The sequence below is a fragment of the Aptenodytes patagonicus genome, chromosome 8 (genome assembly GCF_965638725.1).
Source record: "Aptenodytes patagonicus chromosome 8, bAptPat1.pri.cur, whole genome shotgun sequence".
NCBI lineage: Eukaryota > Metazoa > Chordata > Aves > Sphenisciformes > Spheniscidae > Aptenodytes > Aptenodytes patagonicus.
Window position 1 is genome coordinate 10,016,430 of NC_134956.1, and position 24,759 is coordinate 10,041,188.

The 24,759-nt window shown below is 36.6% G+C and overlaps 1 protein-coding gene across 6 annotated transcripts in view; it reads right to left on the reverse strand.

Annotated features, from left to right (window-relative positions):
- ERC2 (ELKS/RAB6-interacting/CAST family member 2) overlaps positions 1-24,759 on the reverse strand; it is a 547,432-nt gene that overhangs the window by 157,017 nt on the left and 365,656 nt on the right. For all 6 annotated transcript variants that reach the window (XM_076346281.1, XM_076346286.1, XM_076346285.1 and 3 more), the window contains one exon: positions 1,742-1,889. In XM_076346281.1, the coding sequence (XP_076202396.1) occupies positions 1,742-1,889 (148 nt within the window). The remainder of the gene's footprint in view (positions 1-1,741; positions 1,890-24,759) is intronic.

The window sequence follows — 24,759 nt, forward strand, 5'->3', positions numbered from 1 at the left end:
TCTCTGAAGAAAGTTACGAAGGTTTTGAACGCTTTTCAGCAATAGCTTAAAGGTACAAAAACAAACAAAAAAACCCCCCAAAACCCCAGTTTGCCCAAGTCTCTGATGAACATTTTAAAAATATCCATCATATCATGGAACATGGCAAAGTGGTGTATTCATTTACTCTTCAGTAACGAAACATAAAGGTGAAAAAAGAAGATATCTAAAAGAGAAAATAACTGCCTTCTCTTTTCCAAAGCAAACCGAAACAAAAATCTCTAAAATTATTTGGAACATAACATCATCTGCTCCCATGCAGCACAGTGGGATGAAGTACTAAAAAGCATAAAGCACGTCTGCCTATTTAGCATATAAAATTTGGGTGAAATGTCTCCTGGCCAGCTGACTGACCTGAGACATGAGTGCATCATGACTGGAACACAGGTACTTGGCTGGAATGTCTGTAATGAAGTCAGCATCACGAGTGGATGATAAGTTCATGCTCAGGGGCTGTTTCCTATTTTTATAGACCTGTGGGAAAAAGCTATAATGATTAGATGCATGAGGTCAGAGCTATTGGGAATTTAGCATAGCAGCAAGAGTTTTCCTTAACTTTCTGTTATTGAGTGCATGGAGCTCTACAGTATGTAATGCATGAATCAGAATAAAGAGTCATAAGATTGACTGTGCAGTATATCCTAACCATTATTAACACAGCATGCTCATTTGTAAAGTGGCACACTGCCTGACAGCAGAGTGGTTACTTTGACAAGCTAAGGAGACCAGAAGGATTTTGCCGATGGTATTCTCCTCCTCTTCAGGCAACAATCACAGAGTGTAGTAATGCCACACAAAGGAAAACATCAGATACAACACCTTCAGACATGGTCTGAAAACATCATTCTCATCTTTTTCACCTATTCTGAAAGAGGAAAGGTGTTTAACAACATACATGACATACAGCACAGGTCTTTAGTACCTAGGTTATCTGAACATCCTTTGTCCTCTTGACTACAGTACCTCTTCTGGCTATGACGATTACCTTTTAAAAATCAGATGGAATAGCCACTGCACAGTATGCACAGTTTTCAACATTTTAATTAGACAGAGAAGAGACCTATTTACTGTGTCTGGTACATGTGTACTGTGTCTAGTATGGTTATTTTCCTCATTAATAAAGCAGAATATAAATTAAATTTGCTTGTGATAAAATCTATTTCTAGAGTTTGTAACTACATGGGTTTTTATTAAAACCTCAAGTGACTTACAGTGTTGAAGACAGGGTGATTTTTACTCATTTGATAATTTATTTTAAGCATAATCACAATTTCCAGATAACCTCTCAGAAAGCCTGAAACCTTCTGAAAACACAATTATTTTACAACAGATAAGCAAATAACTGAACAGAAGAAGGTTAGAAAGAGTCAACAGAACAGATAGATTGTGCTTTATGGCAAGGAGCATCTGCTCTCCTCTGTCTCACGTAATGAAGAAGGTGGGAAGCTATATGAGGAGGGAAAACAGAAAGTGTATTGGCTGCATATAATATGAGCCAAACAAATGTGCAGCTAAATACTTAACAACCATAGAGAAGCAATACAGAAACATTTACATTGAACACCTCCTACCTTTCATAACTGCTGTCACATGTCAGACCTGGCTTGAAGACTTTCAATATGAGGTTAGAATAAAATAGTACAAATGAAAATAATGCCAATTTTCTGTTGCCATGAAAGTATGAAAATGAATGTCTCCCCACCTGCTGTTTTAACTGATGTACTAGTCTGTCCTTCTCTCGTTTAAGAGCCATTACTTCCTCTTGAGTCTTCTTTTTCTTTGAAGCAGACAGTTCAAGCAAGGCAATGTTTGCATCTTTTTCACTAATTGCAGCAAGCAAAGCTTCCTGTCTGATAAAATAAGATAAAATAAAAATTGTTATATTCTCATTGAAACAGAACATATGCTACTATAACATACTACATGAGATGTTTCTTTTAACCACTGGAAGAACAATCAACTACCTTCTGAACACTCTTTAAATAGCAAACATTGTCAAGCCTAATCAAATCATGAAATAAACTGATTAGCCAAAAATTTCTCTTTATAGATTTTTCATTATTTAACTATTTCATAAAACATTTACCTCAGTCTATTTTGCTACAATATATATCTAACAATACCTCTGTGAAATGTCTTGCTTTTAAAAATCTTTGGTATTTATTTTTTTAAATTCACTTTCCCGAATTCTAGAATATCTTACATAAATCTGTTGTGAATTATTCAAATCATACAGATTGAATAATAAAAAGCAAAGTGATACAGATAAAACATATTTTTATATTATCATATTAATTTGGTACCCTAGAGACCTCAGTACAGAAATCTCTGGACATCATCCTCACATTTACTTAAGTGTTTTCCTAGGGATTTATTATTATTCGTTGTGTCACCACAAAACTTTAATTCTAGAAGTAAAATATAACATCTAGAAAAGAAGTTCCTTGATCTAATTGTTCATGAGGAATCTTTTCCTTTGGAATCTTGACCCCTCAGTCTCCATAAAGCAAACAGAAACTTACAGCACTCAGAAACGTATAGAATTACATAGAAGCTAGCAGGGTCACATCGTAAATAGTTTGTGAGGACATATGACAAAGGTAATTTTTACAACATGCAGTTGGAAACACAGATCTTGCAGTATCTTACTATTTCTTATACTCTCAAATGCTCACTTTGGCAAGGCCATAATCTGTCCCTTATTTTCCTAAATAAAAGAAATATATTCATCTTCTGCAACGCATTCAATGACAGACTATGACTTATCAGCCAAGAAAAAGCATACAATACTTAATAGCTTTTAGAACAGAATGTGTTATGGCCTATGCCTTTTTCCAGAACTATATAAGATCAATCATTAAAAAATAAACATGGATAAATGAGCCATAAATTAACCTTAGGCTCCAACTGCTAATAAATGTAAGAATACGGCTCATGAACTTCATACAGTCAAGGTGAGCTAGAAGTTTGGAATCCTCACAGTCCTTTGACTTGCCAGCAAAAATGTCAAGAAAGCTATTTCACTTTTATTTTAAAGTTCCTAAGGTATTAATGTAAATATTTAAAGGACAATATTTCTGATAGAGTCAAAGAAAAACAACTCATTTATTTTACTCTCAAAGTTATGAGACATGGATCAATTTTAGATAAACAGTTGCATTTTATTCATACACTTAAATAGTCTCATTTATTATTCTGTCTTCTTCATTCTAATCAGTTAAATGATGTTTAAAAGAGGATGCCATAAGTCTCCAACAGTCTTAATTTAAATGAAAGCTATTAATTACTTTAAATAACAGGTATTAAAGAAAAAATATATCAAAGGGTCACATATCCATAATGCTAATGAAATGAGATATAGCTATATTGTTTTCTATAAACCTCATAATAATGCATAAAACTTGCTGTGTGGTAATTCGTAAAAGACTGTTGGCATTTTCATGTGTTGTGCTTAAATACAATATCAATTCCTTAACATTTTCATTAAAATCTTAACTTTTTAATGCACTGAAATAGAAGAAAGCCTATTTGCTACTGTATTCAACAATTCCTCTCACCTTGCAGAAAGCAGAGAATTTATGCACCATATAAAATCTAAATATGCCCTCTTTTGAGCATCTGGCTCAAACAAAGAAAAATGTAACACAATTTCAGCTTTTTCTCCGCAGTACCTTTGACATACAAGTCTGTATGTTTCTGTTTTAGAAATATGTCCTAACCCTAGAAGGTGGGGGTTTTTCAGGGGTGATAACATAAGCTTTCCAACAGAAAGTGTCAGCAACAGGTATTCTATGACTTTAAAGCCAAAGAAACAGCATATTGCATTATTACGCAAAATACTCTTCTAAATTAAATAAGATTAGGTTAGTTCGTCTACAGTTACCTGATAGCAGACTGTATTAAAATTACAAAGAAAGGTTAGTCAGAAGTTTTGACAATGTTTCAGCGGGTTGCATCAAGGAACATTTTCCAATTTTTAACTTGCATCAAGCAACAATTTTGTTGCTATTTTGAACTTCGTTAAAAAAAAGGTTTTGCAATGTTCCTCTGGTTTTCAGGATATGTAGGACAAAGATTTGCCATATCTGCAATTATCACCAGTGGGATTAAATCCTAATCTTTAATTCATGGTAATCATTGCTGTAAAGTAGGTACCTCTGGTAAACAGCAAAATATAAATCTATTTATACCATAATTATCAGTCTAAAGATATACTTATTTAATATCTGAAGATAAACACTGACATAGCCATCACAAACCCAACACACTCAGAAAGAAAACAGGTACAGAAATCTACATCTCAGAAACTCCAAGGTTTTTAAATATATTTAGATGAATTCTTAAGTCATATAAGTTAACTCCATCCCAGCTAGACCCAATACAATGTCTGCTCATCTAATAGCAAATTTCATGGTAAATAGTTGCCACCTAAGAGGTTTCTAATGATATATAATGTTATTTAATTATATGTAACACATATTACAGCTGTAAAAAGCCACAAACAGAATAAAAGTTTTACATTGACTTGAAAACTACATGAAGCGATACTGAAATTTTACTTCTCCTCCAAAATTTAGATTATTTCACTGCCTCAAAATTGGAAGTGAAAACACAAACCTGACTAGTGAGGAAGAAGAGTCAGAACTACTGAATTATTTGGTATCATTTCAACATCTGATAACGGGATTCACTCACATCCATCTTTTTTGTATGGCCAACCAAAATGATCACATGTTCTTGTGGTCATAACTGTTCAACTGTGCAACATACTCTAGCTCCACTTTAAAGTAGCACATGAGGTAAAACCTTCCCACAGGAGAGGACAGCCAGTCAACGTGCTTTGAAAGATCTGCACTCTGGATTCTGCAGCCCCAAACCCACAAGATTTTGCAGACCCTAGCATGCTTTTTCTCAGCTGATGGTATTGAGGGATTATGAAAGCCAACCACAAGTTATGAGAACATTTTTGCAAGGGAAAGCTAACAAAATCTTTTTTCTCTATCGTCTCGTGGCTCACAGGATAATTCCATTCAGTATACTACTTATCCTATCTTGGGAAAATACTTGGGAAAATACGTAACCAAACACTTAATTCCAGGAAATAATGATTCATACCAAACACTTCCAGGAAATAATGGTTCATAGTCATGCGAAATAGCTGCTGTCATATGACTCCACAAGTGCTCCACTGAGACGCTCTAAGATTTGAACCAAACCCACAGCACATACACAAGTTTGAATTGCCCCCCCCAAAATTATTGTCAATATCTTTTTTAATTCTTATCTTTATAGTAAATGTAAGTGGAGTTGGGAGGCCTTAAACCTACAAAAGTTGAGAGACAACTGCACAAGAATACAATGATGGGGATTTCTACTGAAGTCCTTCCACAGCAATGTGGAATGATGAATACATCTACACAGATGGGCAGCTGAATGCAAACTCACACTGCCAGTACTCTTCAAGCTGCCTGAATGTGAGTCAGCTTCAGTTCAGAAGCTGTAAAGACTCATTTGTCTAAGAGACAAGGTGTTTTAGCTTGGGCATAGTGCCACACAACATGCTGATGGCTTCCAGACTGGAACTGTCTCACATACAGCCTGCTCAGTGTGGGCAGAGCAAGCTTGTATCTGTCTGCACCTGTCTGCACAGACATACTCCTGGACTATGTCGGCATATTATCTGTGTCTATTATCATGGATAATCTGAATGGTAATAACCTCAAACATATAATCCAGTGCCATTTAACCAGGCATCCGGGTTAACAAGAGTTCAGCAGAGCAGGACTGTATATTCTACCAAATGATACGTGTTGGTTGCTTACACCCTTAGTAATTAACTACTTCAATACAGAGGGAAGACAGAGACACCCAACAGTTTTTATTATTATTTTACAGAGTACAAAATAAAGATGCAGGTTGTGACAGGGCATCTAAAGAAACCGAAGCGGCCTCCTTTACTTCTGCATGGCCTAGCATACTAGCAGAGTTACAGTTCCTCCACTAAGTCCCTGGGAGACAGAGGTTGAAAAATACCTTGCCCATGCTGGTGAGAGATCCAAGCATTTATGAAGCAGCCTGTGGGGATAGACCCGGAGCTCCACATTATCATATCTCATTTATTACATATCACACACAGGTTTACCCACGTCTGTGAAAGTTGCTGTGCTATCCTGTCAACATACTTCAGGTTTCCTATGGAAGAACCAAATCTGATGAACAGAAGCAATTTATTTTGGCTACCCAGTGACCTTGCTAAAAATTTAATATCACCATTTTTGAAGGAAACATTTGAAATTAGATTATCTGACCACTAGGAACAAGGCTAAGATGCCAGCAAAACAGCTGACGATGACTTTCTCACTTACAAACATGAAGTAAACTTCATTCAGAAATGTAAACAGGTGGCAAGGTCTTCATCTAAATCTCTCAGGTGAGTAATACAGTTCCGCTTTGCTGTTGAAACTGACACTCATCATGTGTTTCTATGCAAGAATTTTTGAAAATCAAGACCTGAACTGGCACCAAGAGCAACGTACAGTCTGACATACTCTCCAGCTAACATGCTTAAGAGTGTAAGCATAATTTATAATTCCTAATTATCTACTGTGTCGGAAAAAAAAAGACTATCCAAATACAGTTCTATAGAGATGTTATCGCTATTCGCAGCCAAAATGTCTCCTTATTGTTTAATAAATGATGGTAATAAAATACATTTTAAAATAATTTATTAGAGCACTGAATTAAATGACATTCTTTAACAGTAATATTTGTAAGGAGTAATCCTTTTTGCTATTAGTAGGTTTTGCTCTCTTTTTTGGCAAACTAATCTGTTATACAAATACCAGGGTAGTACTTTTAACACCAAGAAAAATCACTCTAACTGTACACGGCAAAATTAGGTTAACTCTCAGATTAATAAAATATATGTTAAATCTAACAGCATTTGCTCCACATTCATAATTATTCTGTACATTTTCCTTTGACACACATAAAGTAATTCCTAGGATTCCCAATCTATATATCCTCCACTATAATATGGTTGCTCATTACAAGGAGGAGAGGGAGAACTTTTCCCTGAAAAAGCAAAACTCATGAAATGAAACTTCCCCTCCCCTGGCAAAGCCTGACTGCATTCTACTCCACAGCAACCTACTACGTCAAGCTAGTCTCCTTAATACAAAGACAGTGAATATAACAGTCTCTTGGTGAGCACACTTGCAGCTGCAAGATCAGGGCTTAAGGTACTAATGATTCCAGTGAGAAGTACCAAGAAACTTGCACAAATATCTTAGTATACTTAATGTCACTTCATACTACAATACAAAAAAAAAAAGACAAAAGAAACAGTCCCTTCCTAATGACCACGAATTAATTTATTTACGCAAGTGGTATTCCACCCAAAACTATTCAGGATTCCACTTTGTTTAATGTTTCCATTAACTACATGGATGATGGACTAAAAAAATCTATTTATTATATTTCAATGAGACTTGAGACTGTGAGGATCTTCAAATGCCACGAAGACAGGAATAAAAATGTCTTGACAAACCAAAGATGCCATCTAGAAAACTAAGGAGAACTCCATATTAATGATCTGTTGTGAATAAGGCAAACATCATATTGTGAGGTATAAACAGAAATAGATTGCAAGACAGAAGTGATTCTTTTGACCTACGTGACTTCAGGAAGATCTCAGCCGAAATACTGAATCCAGTTTGGATATGATTCTCCATGAAAAATGTGGAGACTGCTCAGGGGAGAGCAACAAAAACAGCCAGAGAAATGACTGACAGGAAAACATTGGAAAAAGCTACAATAAATAGTCTATGAGTGACAACATGATAATGAGAACATAAAATGCTATGTCACATTGAAATAGAATATTTTATTCCATATCCATGGCACACAGAACAAGAAGTAATGTGCATAAATTGCAGGAGAAAAAGTTGTGGGTTTTTCCTCCTAATACCTAGCCAAGGTCTAATGATAATGGCAGGTAAGTATGAATAGCAATTGAGTACTGGAAGAAATTGCTGGTGAAAGATGACACTGCCAGGGAAGTATTTTTGAACAATTTAGGCAAACGTCTGTTAGAAATGATGTGGGTATAGTTGATCTTGCCCCAAGACATGACCTTACCAGTAACCCAATTATTCAACGATTCAATGTTTTAAGGCTGATTTACTCTGTGTCTCATTTAAGACAGTAGTTGGAGTTAACGTCATGTTTTATCTGCTTCCATCATATGCTTGCTAGCCTTCCTACGACTAGAAGAAAAGACCTTTTACATTTAAGTTTCTACATCTATAGTAAGAAAGAACAATACAAAACTTGAGAATGATCAAGTTTCTGTGAAAATTTCTATGACAGCAATTACAGATAAGAATGACTTTATACTGCATAGGCCATTTCTCAGTGATAGTGAAATACAGAGATGCCTTTCCTTGGAGGATCTATCAAGTATTAATCTGATAACAGACATGGCTTTTAGACAAACAAAAAGTATGAAATTATATCAATCTTTTAGTAAAGTCACTGGAAGTAGTGTTAAAGAACAATTTGAATTAAAGCAAAATACCATACATAGGATTAGAGGAAGCAGATTATATCAAAGCAACTCAATTATAAATGTAACCTAACACCTGAAAAACGCAATCTTATAGATCTCTAGCAATACAGACATAGAGTATGCGTTTGTGAAAGCGTCTGTCTTGGAGTGAAAAAAATTACTTAATATGAAAAGGAAGCCTTAGCATACTAGAAGGGAAGATAAGATAATGCAACAAGAAATAAATCCATGAAAGACTCTGTTGAATGCCAAACTGAAAAAGTATATTGTATACAGTATTTTATCAAACTGCAGCCTAAACAAATGTCAAATGGAATAATTTCTTTAACAAATATGGGCAACAAATGAGAAAAAAGCGTTGTTCACCAGCATATATTTAGTCAAGATTAACTATGGATAAAAAAATGTACTAAGAACAGATTTAATAACCCTAAACTGTCATTCAGCTTGTAGGAGGTATTCAAGATACAGCTAATAAAACACAAAAAATGGTTCTAACCACCCACAAAAAAATCTCAGTAGTGTAAAACACTGAAGGATGACCACTAAGATAAATGCTTTCTTTTGAGAGCTGCCTTGCAGTTAACCTTCTTAAAGAGTCTCCCAGAAACCTCTAATCATAATACATTGCATTGCCACTTATCACAGTCAATTTAGAAGTGAACTCTGTAAACACTCCTGCTTTACTCCCCACCTCTGTTAGTCTAAGAATAATTTTCTGAGCTTTAATAAAAGAACTTATGACAACATTTTGGGAGGCGGGGTGAGTTCTTAGAAACAGTCCAATTGTAATCTAACAGAATTCCAAGATTAAGATTTATAGAAACAAGATCTTCTAACAAGAACTTTTACTGCCTTTGCTACTTAAGCCATTCTCCTCAAAATACGGAAATGCAACTTAAAAAGTCACAATTAAAGCTAAATCAAGTCAGAATTGTTTCAAATAACGATATAAAGTAAAGTACTCAGCCAGCTTCTCACATGCTAATCGTACTGAAGGAGAAAAAAACCAGTTCAATCAACTTTTTCCCTTTAATTATTGTTTTCTTTCCCTCATGACCCCCAGTATTCAACCTTAAGTTCAGTAGGAGGTGACTAGAGATAGACGGTGATGAGAGATCCTGTTTGAAACAGCTTCTCTCTGTCACTCCTAAAGCAAATAAATGGTTTGTTAAAACATGCTGTTAATCCATTATGGATGTGCATGCATCTTAGAAAATAAACTTCAGAATATTATTAGTATTTTAAAGCTTTTTCTTTAAAAAAAAGACATACTGATCACAAGCATAAAATTAAAAATCTGTATATTCAACAACAGAGTTGTTGAATAAGCCTAAGCTAGTTGCATGACACAGACATGTAAATTCAGTCACAATTCATTTTAGACGATTATCCTAAAATTGCATGTCTGAGGCCTGACAGAAAATTTGTCTCTCCAGTTGCATTACTAAATATGCTTTACAAAAGCATATTTATAGCTTACTTCTTTTAAATGAACAATTATTTTGCACTGTTTTCAAAGAACAATCCCTTTTGAAATACTTTCAGAAGAAAAACCAGCATGAAATAGCACTTCAGGTTGGCCTGGTGCCCTTAGAGCAAGCACAGAGCTACCGACACTCCACAGCCCAAACACACCAAGAAGCAGAGAGGACTGCTCCATTAACTACGGGACAGAAAGACGGGGGCCCTGCTCTTACACACCCCAGTCCACCAGTCCAACCCACCACACGCTTTTCCTCATATTATCTGAGTATCAAACCTTGAATTTACCATCTGATCAAGAGTTCTGCTGGAGGCAGGTGTGAGGAGGAGGTATCAAAGCTTACACTGTGAGACAGACAACAGACTCTATATTACACCTGTTTTAGATATATATTTTCATTAGGCTAGAATCAAGGAGAAACAGGAAGAAGCAGCTGTCCCTAATGTGAAATTTCAGAGTAAATGGAAAGAAGGAAAAAAGAGGACCTGATTCTGAATAATCACAGAGGAGTTACTTGAAAAAGCAGCTTTCTTATCCATTTATACTTTACCTCCCCAGAGCCACAGCTCAGTGCTTCTTCCCTATGTCTCATTATTCCCATAAGCACACCTCTCCTTACATCCCCCAGAAACAGTAACTGTATTGTCTTTAGATTGGCAATTTTAAATTATTCCTTTTTTTTCTCCTTAACAGCAATTCTGAATGTGCATACAGGACTTTTGTTAAGCAAACAAAAACCATCCAGTATAAAGGTACAAGTTCAGAGAGAAATTTCAAAAGGCAAAGAAGGAACTTCATGCCCATCTTTTGGGGCTAATTTTCAAGTAAGAAGTAGGCACTCAACTGCCCTTTGAATTCACTGAAATTTTTCAAGCCCTATAACATTACACTTCTGATGTCTCGATGATTTATGTTTTAGAAATGACAGCTAAGTAAAACAGACCCCCTCAGAAAAGACATATTCATCTGTGAAAGAAATTACATCATAGTTTCATAGGTCATGCTTCAGTAACCACTGCATTATCATTTCATTCAAGTGGGCAGCATCGCTCACACATGAGTAGATATAACAAGCTTCAGACTGTGTGAGAAATGCAGAGAAAAAAAAGAATTCACAGTGCTGAAGTTAGAAGATGATAATTATTTCTGGGTTCTGCAGCTTTTTACTAGAATTTACTCCTGTTGTTCATTTGGCTTTGTACGATTCTCCATAGGAATGCAAACAACACTTGGTTAAAATACCTCTGCCTGTTTTATGCGATACCACAGTACGGTGCAGAGATGGGGACTGCTGAGAACAAGAACAATGGCATCTGAACGCATGGGATTGTGTTACACCAGAGCGTAGCACTGAACAGGGTCCACGTAAGTTAAACAGGAAAACAAAACTACAGGTAATCTGTCATTGTCAGCCTCCTTATCCTTCAACACCGCTTTTTGTGTTTACAGAAGACAAAGATAAAAGTACTTTGCAGGATGAATGGCTTGATCTTTAGAATATAGTTCTTAGTAACATTTTTGAACTGCCAAATACATGTTTAAGCTTGGAAAAAAGTTACTATTAAAACTTACTATTGTTTTAATGAATTTGCAGAGAATTCAAAATATTTGAGTACAAGACATAAAACTGAGATGCAGACACAGACTATTAAAAAAACATAAACTTTTGTTAATTGTATTCTGTTCTTAATTTGAATTGAAAACAAATTTCCAATGGCCATTTGTTACAAAGTAGATGGTTATGCTAAAGAATGACTGCGGCTTTCTTTCAATATTTAATAAATGCCGATCAATAAAATTATCCTTTTGGCAAACAGATAACACAAAAAGATACTAAAATCTATTTCTTTCCTTTCCATTAGAAATTTAAGAGGAGGATTGGTCTGATTTTGAAAGAAGTAACTTAAGGTCCTCCCTCTAATTTCCATAAAGTTACAAGCAGCTGTCTATTGAATAACATATGTAACAAAACTCATAAAATCCAGTGTAGATCATATTGAACTTTAAAGTATATCACAGAGGGAATAATTAGTTCCATTTTGAAACAACATATAGAAATCAATATAAATATGTATTAGAATATATGCCTTGAGCTTTACAGTATATTAGAAGGCAATTTCAAGAAAGAAAATTGCCTGAATACGTATGATTAACAAAAAACTCTTGGCAGTGCAGAATTCATATTTGATAACTAATCTGAGGGCATAGTTTAAATGCTCACTTACTAAATAGGGTGTCAGACAGAGATTATGTAAACCAGTGTCATATAGTTTCCACTAGCCACAATTATATGTCAGAGTACAATTCTGTATGTTAGCCTTAAACTAAGAAACTCCTTAGAATTTTGAAGACGCACACACACACACACACCCCAAATAGGCTGACAGTTTTAATATTTCAAGTATTCTAATTTAGATCTATGAAGTCAGAATCATCACTGCCATTATTAACATGGTGATATCCGTTACTTATTGCTACACTGTTAAAACTGTTACATAGCTTAATTTGATAGATACAGGAAATTCTACAAATTATTACAACTCAACATTTTTTATTTTTTAAAATGACAATGTTTTTGTTAAATTTACCCAGTTGATAAGGTATTGCTAGGTACAGAACAAACTTAAACATACTGCTCCAGACACATCGTTTCTGAGGATTTCATTATATTGGGAACCACTGAATATGTATTTATGCTCAAGCCACAGAAAACCAACTATTAACAACACTAATTATTGGTGTTAACATTAAAAAAAAGTAATTAAGCATCTGAGTAAAGAAGATAATTAAGATATTTTTTCTCAAACTAACAGGCCACCATTCCTTTAGGTGTGGGATGTCTAAAGACCTAAGTGACTAAAGGCATTTTGTCAGAGAACATTTATTCAAACCCTGCCTCCATCATTTTACCTCAGTGAAAACACTACCTTCATTTTTAATAAAATACTGCATGCCCAAAATACAGCATGTGAAAATAATAACTATAAAATAGAAAAGTATCAGTAAAGACAATGAAAGCCTAGAGCAGGCACAAGATATTTTAGAAGGAAGGAGAGAGGGTATTAGACAACAGCACACAAGTATTTCTCTAATTAGTATCTTAAAAGATTGGGAATGAAAGAGAGAGGATACCACATGATGTTATTTAATTATATGACTTCCCTGCTAATGGAGCTATTCACAAGCATTGCCAGGAGCATGAAGACCATCATATGATTCAACTTTACATAAAGAAGTTTGCTCATTGATCTTCTTTGGTGGGTTAACTGTTTCAAAATTTGTTTCAGACTAAGGAAGCATTTTTAAAAAAGGCATATGTACAGTCTTAGAGCTCTAAGATAATACATACTGACTTTCTCAAAGCAGACAAAAGAGGCATAAGGTATATCACTGAACTGTATCAGAAGGAACACATAATGCCCAGCAAGACGGATGTCTGAATGGCAACAAGGAGTCATCACAATAGAAATAACAGTAGTTGGATATTTTAAGATAGTTCCACAACAAATTGTAGCATGTTTAGTCTTGATAAACAATTAACTTCTTACATACTTTTTTGCCTCGGTCTTCACCGGCAAGTGCTCAAGCCTCACCGCCCAAGCCACAGAAGGCAAAGGCGGGGACTGGGAGAATGAAGAGCCACCCACTGTGGGAGAACATCAGGTTCGAGACCATCTAAGGCACCTGAAGGTGCACAAGTCCATGGGACCCGATGAGATCCCTCCGCGGGTCCTGAAGGAACTGGCGGATGAAGTTGCTAAGCCACTATCCATCGTATTTCAGAAGTCATGGCAGTCCGGTGAAGTTCCCACTGACTGGAAAAGGGGAAACATAACCCCCATTTTTGAACAGGGAGAAAAGGAAGGATCTGTGCCTGGCAAGATCATGCAACAGATCCTCCCAGAAGCTATGCTAAGGCACACGGAGGACAGGGGGGTGATTCGAGACAGCCAGCATGGCTTCACCAAGGGCAAGTCCTGCCTGACTAACCTAGTGGCCTTCTAGGATGGAGCGACTACATCAGTGGACACGGGAAGGGCTACAGATCTTGTCTATCTGGACCTCTGTAAGGCCTTTGACACGGTCCCCCACAACCTCCCTCTCTCTAAACTGGACAGGTATGGATTTGATGGGTGGACTGTCCGGTGGGTGAGGAATTGGTTAGATGGTCGCATCCAGAGGGTAGTGGTCAACAGCTCAATGTCCAGATGGAGAGTGGTGACGAGTGGCGTCCCGCAGGGGTCCGTACTGGGACCGGTTCTGTTTAATATCTTCATCAATGGCATAGACAGTGGGATCGAGTGCACCCTCTGCAGCAAGTTTGCAGACGACACCAAGCTGAGTGGTGTGGTCGACACACCAGAGGGACGGGATGCCATCCAGAGGGACCTGGACAAGCTCGAGAAGTGGGCCCCCGTGAACCTCATGAGGTTGAACAAGGCCAAGTGCAAGGTCCTGCACCTGGGTCGGGGCAACCCCCAGTATCAATACAGGCTGGGGGATGAAGGGATTGAGAGCAGCCCTGCCGGGGAGGACTTGGGGGTACTGGTGGATGAAAAGCTGGACATGAGCCGGCAACGTGCGCTCACAGACCAGAATGCCAATCGTATCCTGGGCTGCATCCAAAGAAGAGTAGCCAGCAGGTCGAGGGAGGGGATTCTGCCCCTCTGCTCTGCTCTGGTGAGACCCCACCTGGAGTCCTGCGTCCAGCTCTGGAGCCCTCAGCATAAGAAAGACACAGACCTGTTGGAGCAGGTCCAGAAGAGGGCCACAAAAATGATCAGGGGGATGGAACACCTCTCCTGTGAAGAAAGGCTGAGAGAGTTGGGGTTGTTCAGCCTGGAGAAGAGAAGCCTTCGGGGAGACCTTATTGCAGCCTATCAGTACTTAAAGGGGGCTTGTAAAAAAGATGGCGGCAGACTTTTTAGCAGGGCCTGTTGCGACAGGACAAGGGGGAATGGCTTTAAACTAAAGGGGGTTAGATTTACACTAGATATAAGGAAGACATTTTTTACGCTGAGGGTGGTGAAGCACTGGAAGAGGTTGCCCAGAGAGGTGGTGGATGCCCCATACCTGGAAACACTCAAGGTCAGGTTGGACGGGGCTCTGAGCAACCTGATCTAGTTGAAGATGTCCCTGCCCACGGCAGGGGGCTTGGCCTAGATGACCTTTAGAGGTCCCTTCCAACCCAAACTATTCTATGATTCTATTCTATGATTCTATATCATACTAGACTAACAGGACTAATACATGAAGTTCTCTATTGATTTGAATAATATTTCTGACAGTCTTTAGGAAAATTTCTAATAGTGAAGGACTTTTACTGAGAGCAAAGAAAGAGTCTGCTTTTGAGCTAAGATTAAGTTAGTCCAAATTTTACTACAAAAATGGATAATAAAATAACTTAATCCATAGGACTACATTGATTACTGAAAAGTTGTTTGATGATACTTCTTAAATTATTAAAATCAGTGAACTAGAAATAAGAAACTATATGGCACTTACTATTAGTTGCGTAGGTCAACCAAACTGCTTCTCCTTCCTTGTCAATGTTTTAACTGTCAGTTCTTTCCGTAGTTAGATCACTCCCTTCTGTAGATATCAGCTAGGTGTATGTCACAAGGTATTTGTTCTAGTTGGGTATTCTCAGGTATATGTTAAAAATAACTGATTGAGGTGAATCTTCTTGGGGAAAGGGGATATTAAGACCTTTTGTGAAGAAGCTACCGAGCTGCAAGGTGGGGCACAGAAAGATGTCACAGCAGGAAGCTGGGGGCCAGCAGCTTGCACAGACACCCAAATTACAAGCAGGCATGGCAGGGGACAGACAGTAATTCTGAGGAACCACTGGGAACTGTATAGAGTTTGCTGCCATTCAAAAGTCACTGAGTTAGCTGGAAAAGGGGCGCGTCTGCAGGGGGCGAGTTATATATAGATCTTTTAATTTCTGATGAGACATTCTTAGCCTTTCGCTCATCTTTGAGGAATGCTTAAGGACAAAAAAAAATAGATCCATGTCAAAACTATGATCAAGCTGTGGCCCTGTCACAAGACATTAGACTTTCGGTTATGTGTGTAGTCATTCAGTCATGTCTCCATCAACCATAGGATGAGATCCATCCAGATGGCACACAGCTGAGTTTACTCATCAGTTAGACACATATATGTTGGCAGTGAATGCACTGCTGTAATCTTCAAAGTGACAGTGGAGTAACAGGACTGTGTATAGTCGTCTTGTATATATTTTCAAATATTTTCTTCCTAATAAAGAATGCAGCATTTTTCTCCTCACTCTTTCTGCTTTTATCTTATGGAAAATGACAGGAATTAGCAATGTTTCCCTCCCCCCTCATTGTATCTGCAAGATTTGCAAGGCCTGAGAGTTCCCCTCCTCACTGCATTTCATTAATTGGGAGGATATAAATGACACTTCTGTTAGAAACAAAATATGTTGAGTCCAGTATGCAAAGTCTATTTTTAAGGGAGGGCTTTAGAAAAAACATAGAGAAGTAATCTAAAAAGCCATCAATAATAAAAAATAAAAATACTTTCAAAAATACAACTTCAAAATACTATCTAGATGTTATATTGCAAACTTTTGATGGCTGTATCTTAGAATATCTGGGTAAAGTGATATTTATAGTCTTACTAAAATTTAAGAACTCTTTAAGAAGTCAACAAAAACTACAGGAGGCTTTAGTATTTGGCAGCCAAGCTACTTAAACCTGTAGTAGACTTTACAAGAGCAACACAAAAGAGGAGGATAAATTATTCAATTAAAGAAACAAAATCAGAAGGGATTCAAAGACTCAAAATCAAAAGGGATTATTATTGGAAACCCTGATGCTTAGATCAGGATGGATGACACTCTTTGGCAAAGAGGATGTGAAAATATTGTAGTACACTTGAATTTTAACACAGGCATAAATTTCATAGTTTAAAGAACATTACAGTGGAAAAATAAAAGCACAGCATAGAAGCATTATGCAGAATGAAAATCATTTCAATTTTCAATTTTCTTTTTCAAATCTGATATTCAACAGTGATGACAAACTTTCCCTCCAAATTTAAACTTGAGTTTAAAAAAAAACAAAAACAAAAGCAATGCAGGTTTCAACACTGAAAACTGGAAAGTACTCAGACAGTTCAGATAATAAATTCATACATCAGGTTTTCCTGGGGATAGTTCTACAAGAGGTATGTTTGCAAGAACATTTAAATTAATAAAGACTGCTAAATTTCTACAGTGGCTATGGTACTGTCAAAAACTATAAATTACTTCCAAAACCTAAGGAACGGACTGTAAGTGTAACAAAAATCAATAGTGCTTTTGGAAAAATAATAACCAGACAATTCAAACAAAAAGTTTGCCTACAATCAAATAGAGAACACTTTCTGGGGCCCCTGCATGTTCATGGTTGATTTGATTTTTTTTTTTTTAAACTATGTACAAAATTGTACACTATCTATAACCTTGGATGAGCTCTAGAATCCAAGACAACAAAAGAGTAAGATGTTTCTAAGCAGGATTTTGAACATTACCTGAATCAACAGCACATCTGGAAAGAATCGTGACAGAAAGAGCCTAAGAAGTAGTTGCTATGGAAAATGCTCTCTTAAATTGCTATCCGGGTGGCCTTGTGAGTCATACAAATAATACGGTCCATTTTAAGATGAGCTGCCACTAGAAGGAAGAATGCTAATACAAGTGTCATTGCTACAAGAAATGAAATGACAGCTGTTAATTTCTGTAATGAGCAGAGATTCTGTACAGGTGTTAGGAAATAATAGCACCTCAGCAGCTCAAAGAAGCCAGAACTAACCAAATCAAAGTCTAGATACAAAAGCAGGTGTAGGATTTTTTTCCTGTTGCGCAAAAGGGAACTATTTAATTAGTACAACTCAACTCTGCAGGTAGCTATGCTGTTGAATGCACTGTCCAAGACAAAAGAATATGCACACTCTCAAAATACAACAAAGATTTGCAGTATTCCAGAAATTATTTTAAAGCATATGAGAACCATGTTAGCTGGCTAGAACAATATTTCCCCAAATAAGAAAATAACACAAAAATTTGCTAAAAAGATGCCAAAAGAGAGAATGCAATGTTATCCTTACTGGAACAGAAGATTAAGCAAAATCAAAAATTCAGGTCAGTATCAGGTGCTAAGAACATTTATGTATGTCTGCCTTAATTCTTCCCAAAAGAGAAACATATATAGGCTATTATTGTATTCATGACAAAAACCTTTGATTTAACAATAGAAACCAATGCTTTGATTAATAAAGAACTATGTATTTTTAAAAGCAGGAAACACTATGTAAAAATCTAATAAATACAATATTTAAAACATTAAAAATTACATTCAAGTATTCAAAACCTGGCAAAGACAGAATTGGTTTGGCTGGTCTGCTCATTTTAAAACTATACTATGTGAATACTGCTCATGATTCCATAGTTAAGGTTGACTTAAGCTTATCCTTAAGGCAGAGAGTCATATTATTTAAGTACAAAAGAACAAAGTATATTTCTCCACAAATTACTTCCATGCTTCTGAACATTAGTGGAAGTTACTTTGTAATGAACAATTACTAACAGCTACAATTGTTTGGGAGGAACAGAGTGCATATGATGTTTATAAAGGCTGACATATTCAGTTCACATTTACAGGAAGCAGACTAGCTTGAAGCAAGAGAGCTGAAGAAAAAGGAACTTAACATATCATCAGTGCTGACTACCTAAGTGAAAAGTAAATCAGTGTAGTGTATGGAAACATAATTTCACATACATTGACTATACCTCCAAAATAAATAATTTCTTATGTTTTCTAAGAAGCCACTGTCTCAGCCACTCATATAATAGAAAAAATTTTTTGTTCTACTCTGCAATCAATCCAGTGTATAAGAAACGTGCATTATAATAAAAGGAGGAACTGCTAATAGATATTTCCTCAGTTTTTTCAACAGGTAGAATAACTATTACTGGTTATAATCAAATCCTATGCTGTTAGCCAGTGAATTTTTGTTGGACCTGGAATGCTGAATGGATAGTAATTTTTGAAGTTTTTCCATCTGAATGTAATTATGTCACTAGTTGCCAACCTTTTTGCAGCTGAAAATCTCTTAAGGAGTAATGTCCCATTGAGTGATCCACCTTGACATTCTTCCCATTCACAACCCTGGGCTGTTGCCACCTGCCTTCTTTCTTAGTGGGTACCGCTGCCACTTCCACTTAACCTCAGTACCAACAGCTCTTCTGCATCCTGCAGTTGTGCCAGCATTGTCACTGAGCCAGGAAGCTGGCTAGCCTGAAATCTCTGCCCCATGCACCCCAGCATCTCCAGTTCCAGCCAGCTGATACACAGACAATTGATGGACAAACTGGACAAACCTAAGAGCTACCCAGCAGAGTTTATCTGTGCAGTTTATTCTGTGTAGCGCCTCATCACTAGGTTTATGTCATTATCTGGTAACTAAACATCAGGTAGTCGTAGTACAGACAACTGAATAAATCAGAGCACCATCAATAACAGCTGAAAACAGCTCTCAAAGTTCAACGCTATACCTAAAAATGACCAATTCTCTGAGTTGAGAGATGGGCAGAACCCCAACTGTGCCCCTACCTCCTTTCAGGAAACAGCTTAAATTCCTCAAAGGACCCAAGCATATGTTTGTATTGTTGAGAGAGGTCTTAGTTTTTCAAGTAACAGAACAGAGTCTCAGCAACTATGACTTTTCCCAAGTCAGCAAAGAAATTATTACTGACAATGACTACTGCAACTCACTGGTGATTTGTTAAAGATGTTGATAAAATTTTCTAGTTAAAAAGCTGTGGCCTTCATTTTCTAAAGATGGATCTAACACTAATCACCTTAAAATAATTTATTCCAGCAGTGAAACCTCAGCTGCTACAGGAGAGGAAAGAAGCAGATGTATGTTAGCTACAAAAAGAATAAATAGCATTTACCAACATTTACCACCTCATAGATCAATTTTTAGTGATCTTCTTCATGGCGAACTACTTAAACTCTGTTCTTTAACATACAAATACAAACCCACCAAATTACAAATTATTTCATACTGTACACGTGACAATATGAGCCTACATGTTCTTAAAAAAGCTGTAACTTCTTTAGCCTAATGATTAAAGAAAAATGAAGTTTTTGAAAAATATTCAAAATATCCCACAGATCTCTCTTGCACAGAAACTAAAATGGTGGGAACCTACAAAGGGCCATGGAACTCTTGGACCAGGTAAATACTACTTACTCCAATCAGCTAAGATCACTTTTAGGAAACCCTACTCAAGAAAATATTTTAAGTAAGTCTCATTAGTCATAGACTGTGCCATTACCCAGCACAAAGTCACAGCTTCCAGGTATTGCATGATTATAGCCCGCAAGAATGATGATAAACATAACCATACCTCTCAGGAGTCAGACAAGGTCGTCTCCTGATTGAGCAGAATGCCCACAATAATACAGGAAATAAGAGAGCTTGCTGGCAGGCTTTAGAGTAACCAGGTAACACTCACACATGAGAAACAGAATTCCTTTACTCCTTGCTTGATATACCACTGGCCCATAGACTTGAGATAACACTCTTCTGTATCTTCTCTAGCCCTAACCATAGTAATACATGAGCTAATCTAGTACAGCAGAGCTTGAGGTAAGGATTAAGTTTCATATTGCTCCTGCCAGGAATCCCCAGAAAAATTATCAGAATGTGTCTTTTGAGTATAATAAAATAGAGATATTAAGAATTCCAGGCCTGGTCTTTTCCTGTTCAATACAGACAAGCAATAGTATAGCTAACTAAACCACAGCAACCCTCTAGTGTAAACAAAATCCAGCTGCTAGATTTGGTCCAGGACTAACTCCGAAAAGGGACCCCAAGGACTCTAGTCCTCATAAGGTCACCATGTGGTATTAATTGGACTAATGTGCCTTTCCAAGCACCTTTTTTTGTCAAAGACTCTTGGTTCCCAATGCTACATCTAGACTGCACAGCTGGTGCACATTATTCTTCAGCTCATCCAGATTGGAGGCCTGGTTTTTACAAGGTCACAGGATCAGAGGGCACAGCAGCTCTCTTCTATCTTATATTCTAGAGTTTCCTTCCTGTGGAAGTTAAGTATAAAGGTGAGTTGATGGGATTACACACAGATCTCATCCTGCCATATTTCAGAGGTATTCTTGGTTCTCATACTTCCAGCACTTCCATCAACAAAAGGCTCCCTTTGAGAAGTGCAAAGCTCTGCTTAAAGAAAACAAATATTTTGAGATGCCAAAGGAAAAGACCTCATGTGTCCAATTCATCCTGGTTCTGGCTTTGTCCATCCCTTGCACTCTCCATAGAAGGTATATCTCATATGAAACACAACTGGGCAGGCTATGTGTCCAACAACAGATGCTATCCTACAAAAAAGGCCTCACCCTGGACATGGTCAGTTTAAACAAAAAATACAGCCATCCTATCAAAGGCATATGACTGCCTAAAGCCTAGGGATTGTGGAGATTTTTGGCAATGGAACAGGATGGATGTCAGATGGGGACAGGATGGTCAGAGCGCAGGTGTGAATCAATGCAGTCCTAAGAAAGACAGTCAAGCAGTTGCTTGCTTCAGATTAGTGTCACCATGGGCATTATCTTCTAGAGCCCTTCCCCATTTTCTTTTGCATGGTGGGATGATATGGGCCTAAAATATACACTGGAATAACCAGAATTTCTGTATTACATTCATCAGGAAAAAGTGAACTCTCTGATTAAAGGAAGAAATCACTGTTCCAACTACTAACAACATCTGTTTATAAAATAATTTTATTACATATATAATAAACTGATATTTTCAGTCCAACTCAGTACTTTTACTTTCCAAATACTAATATTTCCATTGTACTGTCACTAGCAAATGTTTACACACCATATCTCAATAAACAAAGACAACATGTTAAAAGATTACAAAGAATCTCTCAAACATGGCTTCCGTTCTCTCACAGTGTAGATTTGGCCAAACTTTATGTACACATTTGGTGTTATTCAGTTTTATTCCTTCTTACTTTTTAAAATATTTAAAATCTGTGGAAAATTAAGTCAGAATATTTATAGGCATTCATAAAATATGCAAATACCACATCAAGAAACAAAAATTAAAAGGAGTATGAAGGATCTGATGACAATTATATTGAAAATGTTAATTACATCCCAAACCAAGGACTTCTGTAAGCTGCAAATTTACAGTTCCTTACTAACTAGAAATGATGAGACTCACAACTGCAGTAGTGAAAATATTATTGCTTCTGTAAACTCCAAGCTCAAGTATAAAGTAGATATGTAATCTTCAACTCCCTAAACACTCCCAATTTGGCCACTAAAGATGCTGTTTTACATTTCCAAGCATTTTCCCCTGTCACTACTTTTTATACTTCAGTTCTCAGGTTGTAAGTATTTGTTACTTGCAAAGCAACTCCTTTTGAACACAGAATCATGGGAGGCATTTGTTACTAACTGCTAATGCAGCCTGCCAAACAAAAACTCCCTGCTGGTGACATGACCACCTAGTGACCTCTAAAAATGTTTTAACAATGTGAAAAATATCTCCCTCTTGTAGGAAACAGCAATTTTTTAAATTAAATGTACATTGAATGTTCGCTTACATACAGATAAATGGTATTCAGAGTCACCTTCTCTGTTTCCAATTTCAATCTTTTGAAACCCAGCCCAAACCTAAATAAATAAACGTTCATACTAAGAGGAAACTAAGAGCTCAAGAGCCTTGTGATTTCACAAACAGCTTTTTTCCATTTTCCAAAATCTAAACTTCGAGCCAGACATAGAACAGGTAATGAAAAGAAACAAGTCTGGCAGCCCCTATGTGGGTCTAAGCTGAAAATATGTCAGGCAAAAATAAGTGGCTATAATTTGGCAGATTTAAAGTCTTTACAAGTTTGCAGCTTGCTAGACTGATTTTTTTTAGTATGTAAAATTTGCAAATTGAAACACTATACTGTGTTGAAAAGTGACTGTTATATAATGCCACCATAATCAAGCTTTTAAACATCATTTTACCATTATCTATCCCTTATGCAATAGCATCACAAGGAGAAAAATAAATTAGAATATCTACTTACATGATAACGAACATCTAATGCTTAAATATGCTATATTTCTTTAATACTCTTGAGAATTTTTTTTTTCAAGTAACCAGAACGTTCACAGCTTTCAAGTAAATACTTTTTAGATAATTATATCTCATTTATTTATTTTTTCTTATTTGGAAGAAACTGGATTAAAAAATAATGCTACTTGATACCTTTTTAACAAAACATGTCAGTTTCTGGAATATTAACCTATAATTACTGCAGATCATTCATAAAGAACAAATTTGTCAATCTCACTCCATCAACATTTTACGATTTTTACTAAGAATAATAAACTAGCTAAGGTACAATTCCTGAATCTCTCTCCTACCCAGAACTATTTGGCCCTCTGTTACAGTAGTGTATCACGTTAAAATAGGCTTAGCAGGCTAATGCCACAAGACTGACAGAAGTCATGGCTCCTTCGATGTCATTGACACGACTGAACATAACTTCAAGCATGCCATATAAATTAAAGTACTTTAGTCCTATTAAAAGAAAACATTATAACCTTTTCCTATATTTAGGCTTCGAATGAAAAGTCAGAAAAGCTGAGATATTAGACCTGAGCAGCTGAAATACTGACACCACAAAAAATCCGAAGGAACTACCCAGGGATACTGAACACATCAAGTTAAGTCCATGTTACATCAACACGCTACAACAATGCACAAGGTTATATATTTGCTAAGATGTAAAGTACGGCTTTCAAAAACTTTCTACTGCACTAATTAGCAGTCATATTCACTATAAAGCATGGATAATTTTAATGGAGTCAAGAAGAACACTCTTTCAAGTACTATCATGAGAACAGAACTTTTTATCCAGATAAAATTCTATTTCAGCATATAATACAATCAGCAACATATGCAGGTTTTATACACAGCTAGTGTGTGTAGCTACTAACAGCTTTTAGGTGAAGTACTCCTATAAGGAGTTCCAAAAACTTATTCTTCTAAACCTTATTCATAGGCTACAGCGTATGTCTGCTTGATTCTTCTTTTGTTCCAAAGCAAAGTGTGTTATTTACACTTCTATAACTGCAGCAACTGCCAAAAAGTAAAAGCATATAATTCAAGTTCTGAGTACAGAACAGAATGGTCTTCACAAGAATAAGACCCAAGGCACTGAATTATTTCTCATCTTTGACCCTGATCAACTACTACTATTATCTGGGCAGCCTTATGCTGGTTCCCACATCTGTCTGGAAGCGCTCTGGAGCAAGGTGTTCTCCATTCAGAGGTACTCTCTCAGACAATATTCAATATAGGCATCTGATATAGACTGTAAGATAAATATACCTCAACTCCTTTACATTTGATACAAGACAGACTTGTGAAAATACAATCATAAACTGATAAAAAAAGAAAAAGAATCTCTGTATTGCAATACTTTTGCACCAGAGTAGAATCTACTGACTTACATGAAGTGATGCCCTTTTGATAATAGTATGAGAACGTAATCTCAGAGCCAATTCTCACCTGTAATTTAAGTGTGCTTTTATAGGTGAGGTACAGAGGTTTACAT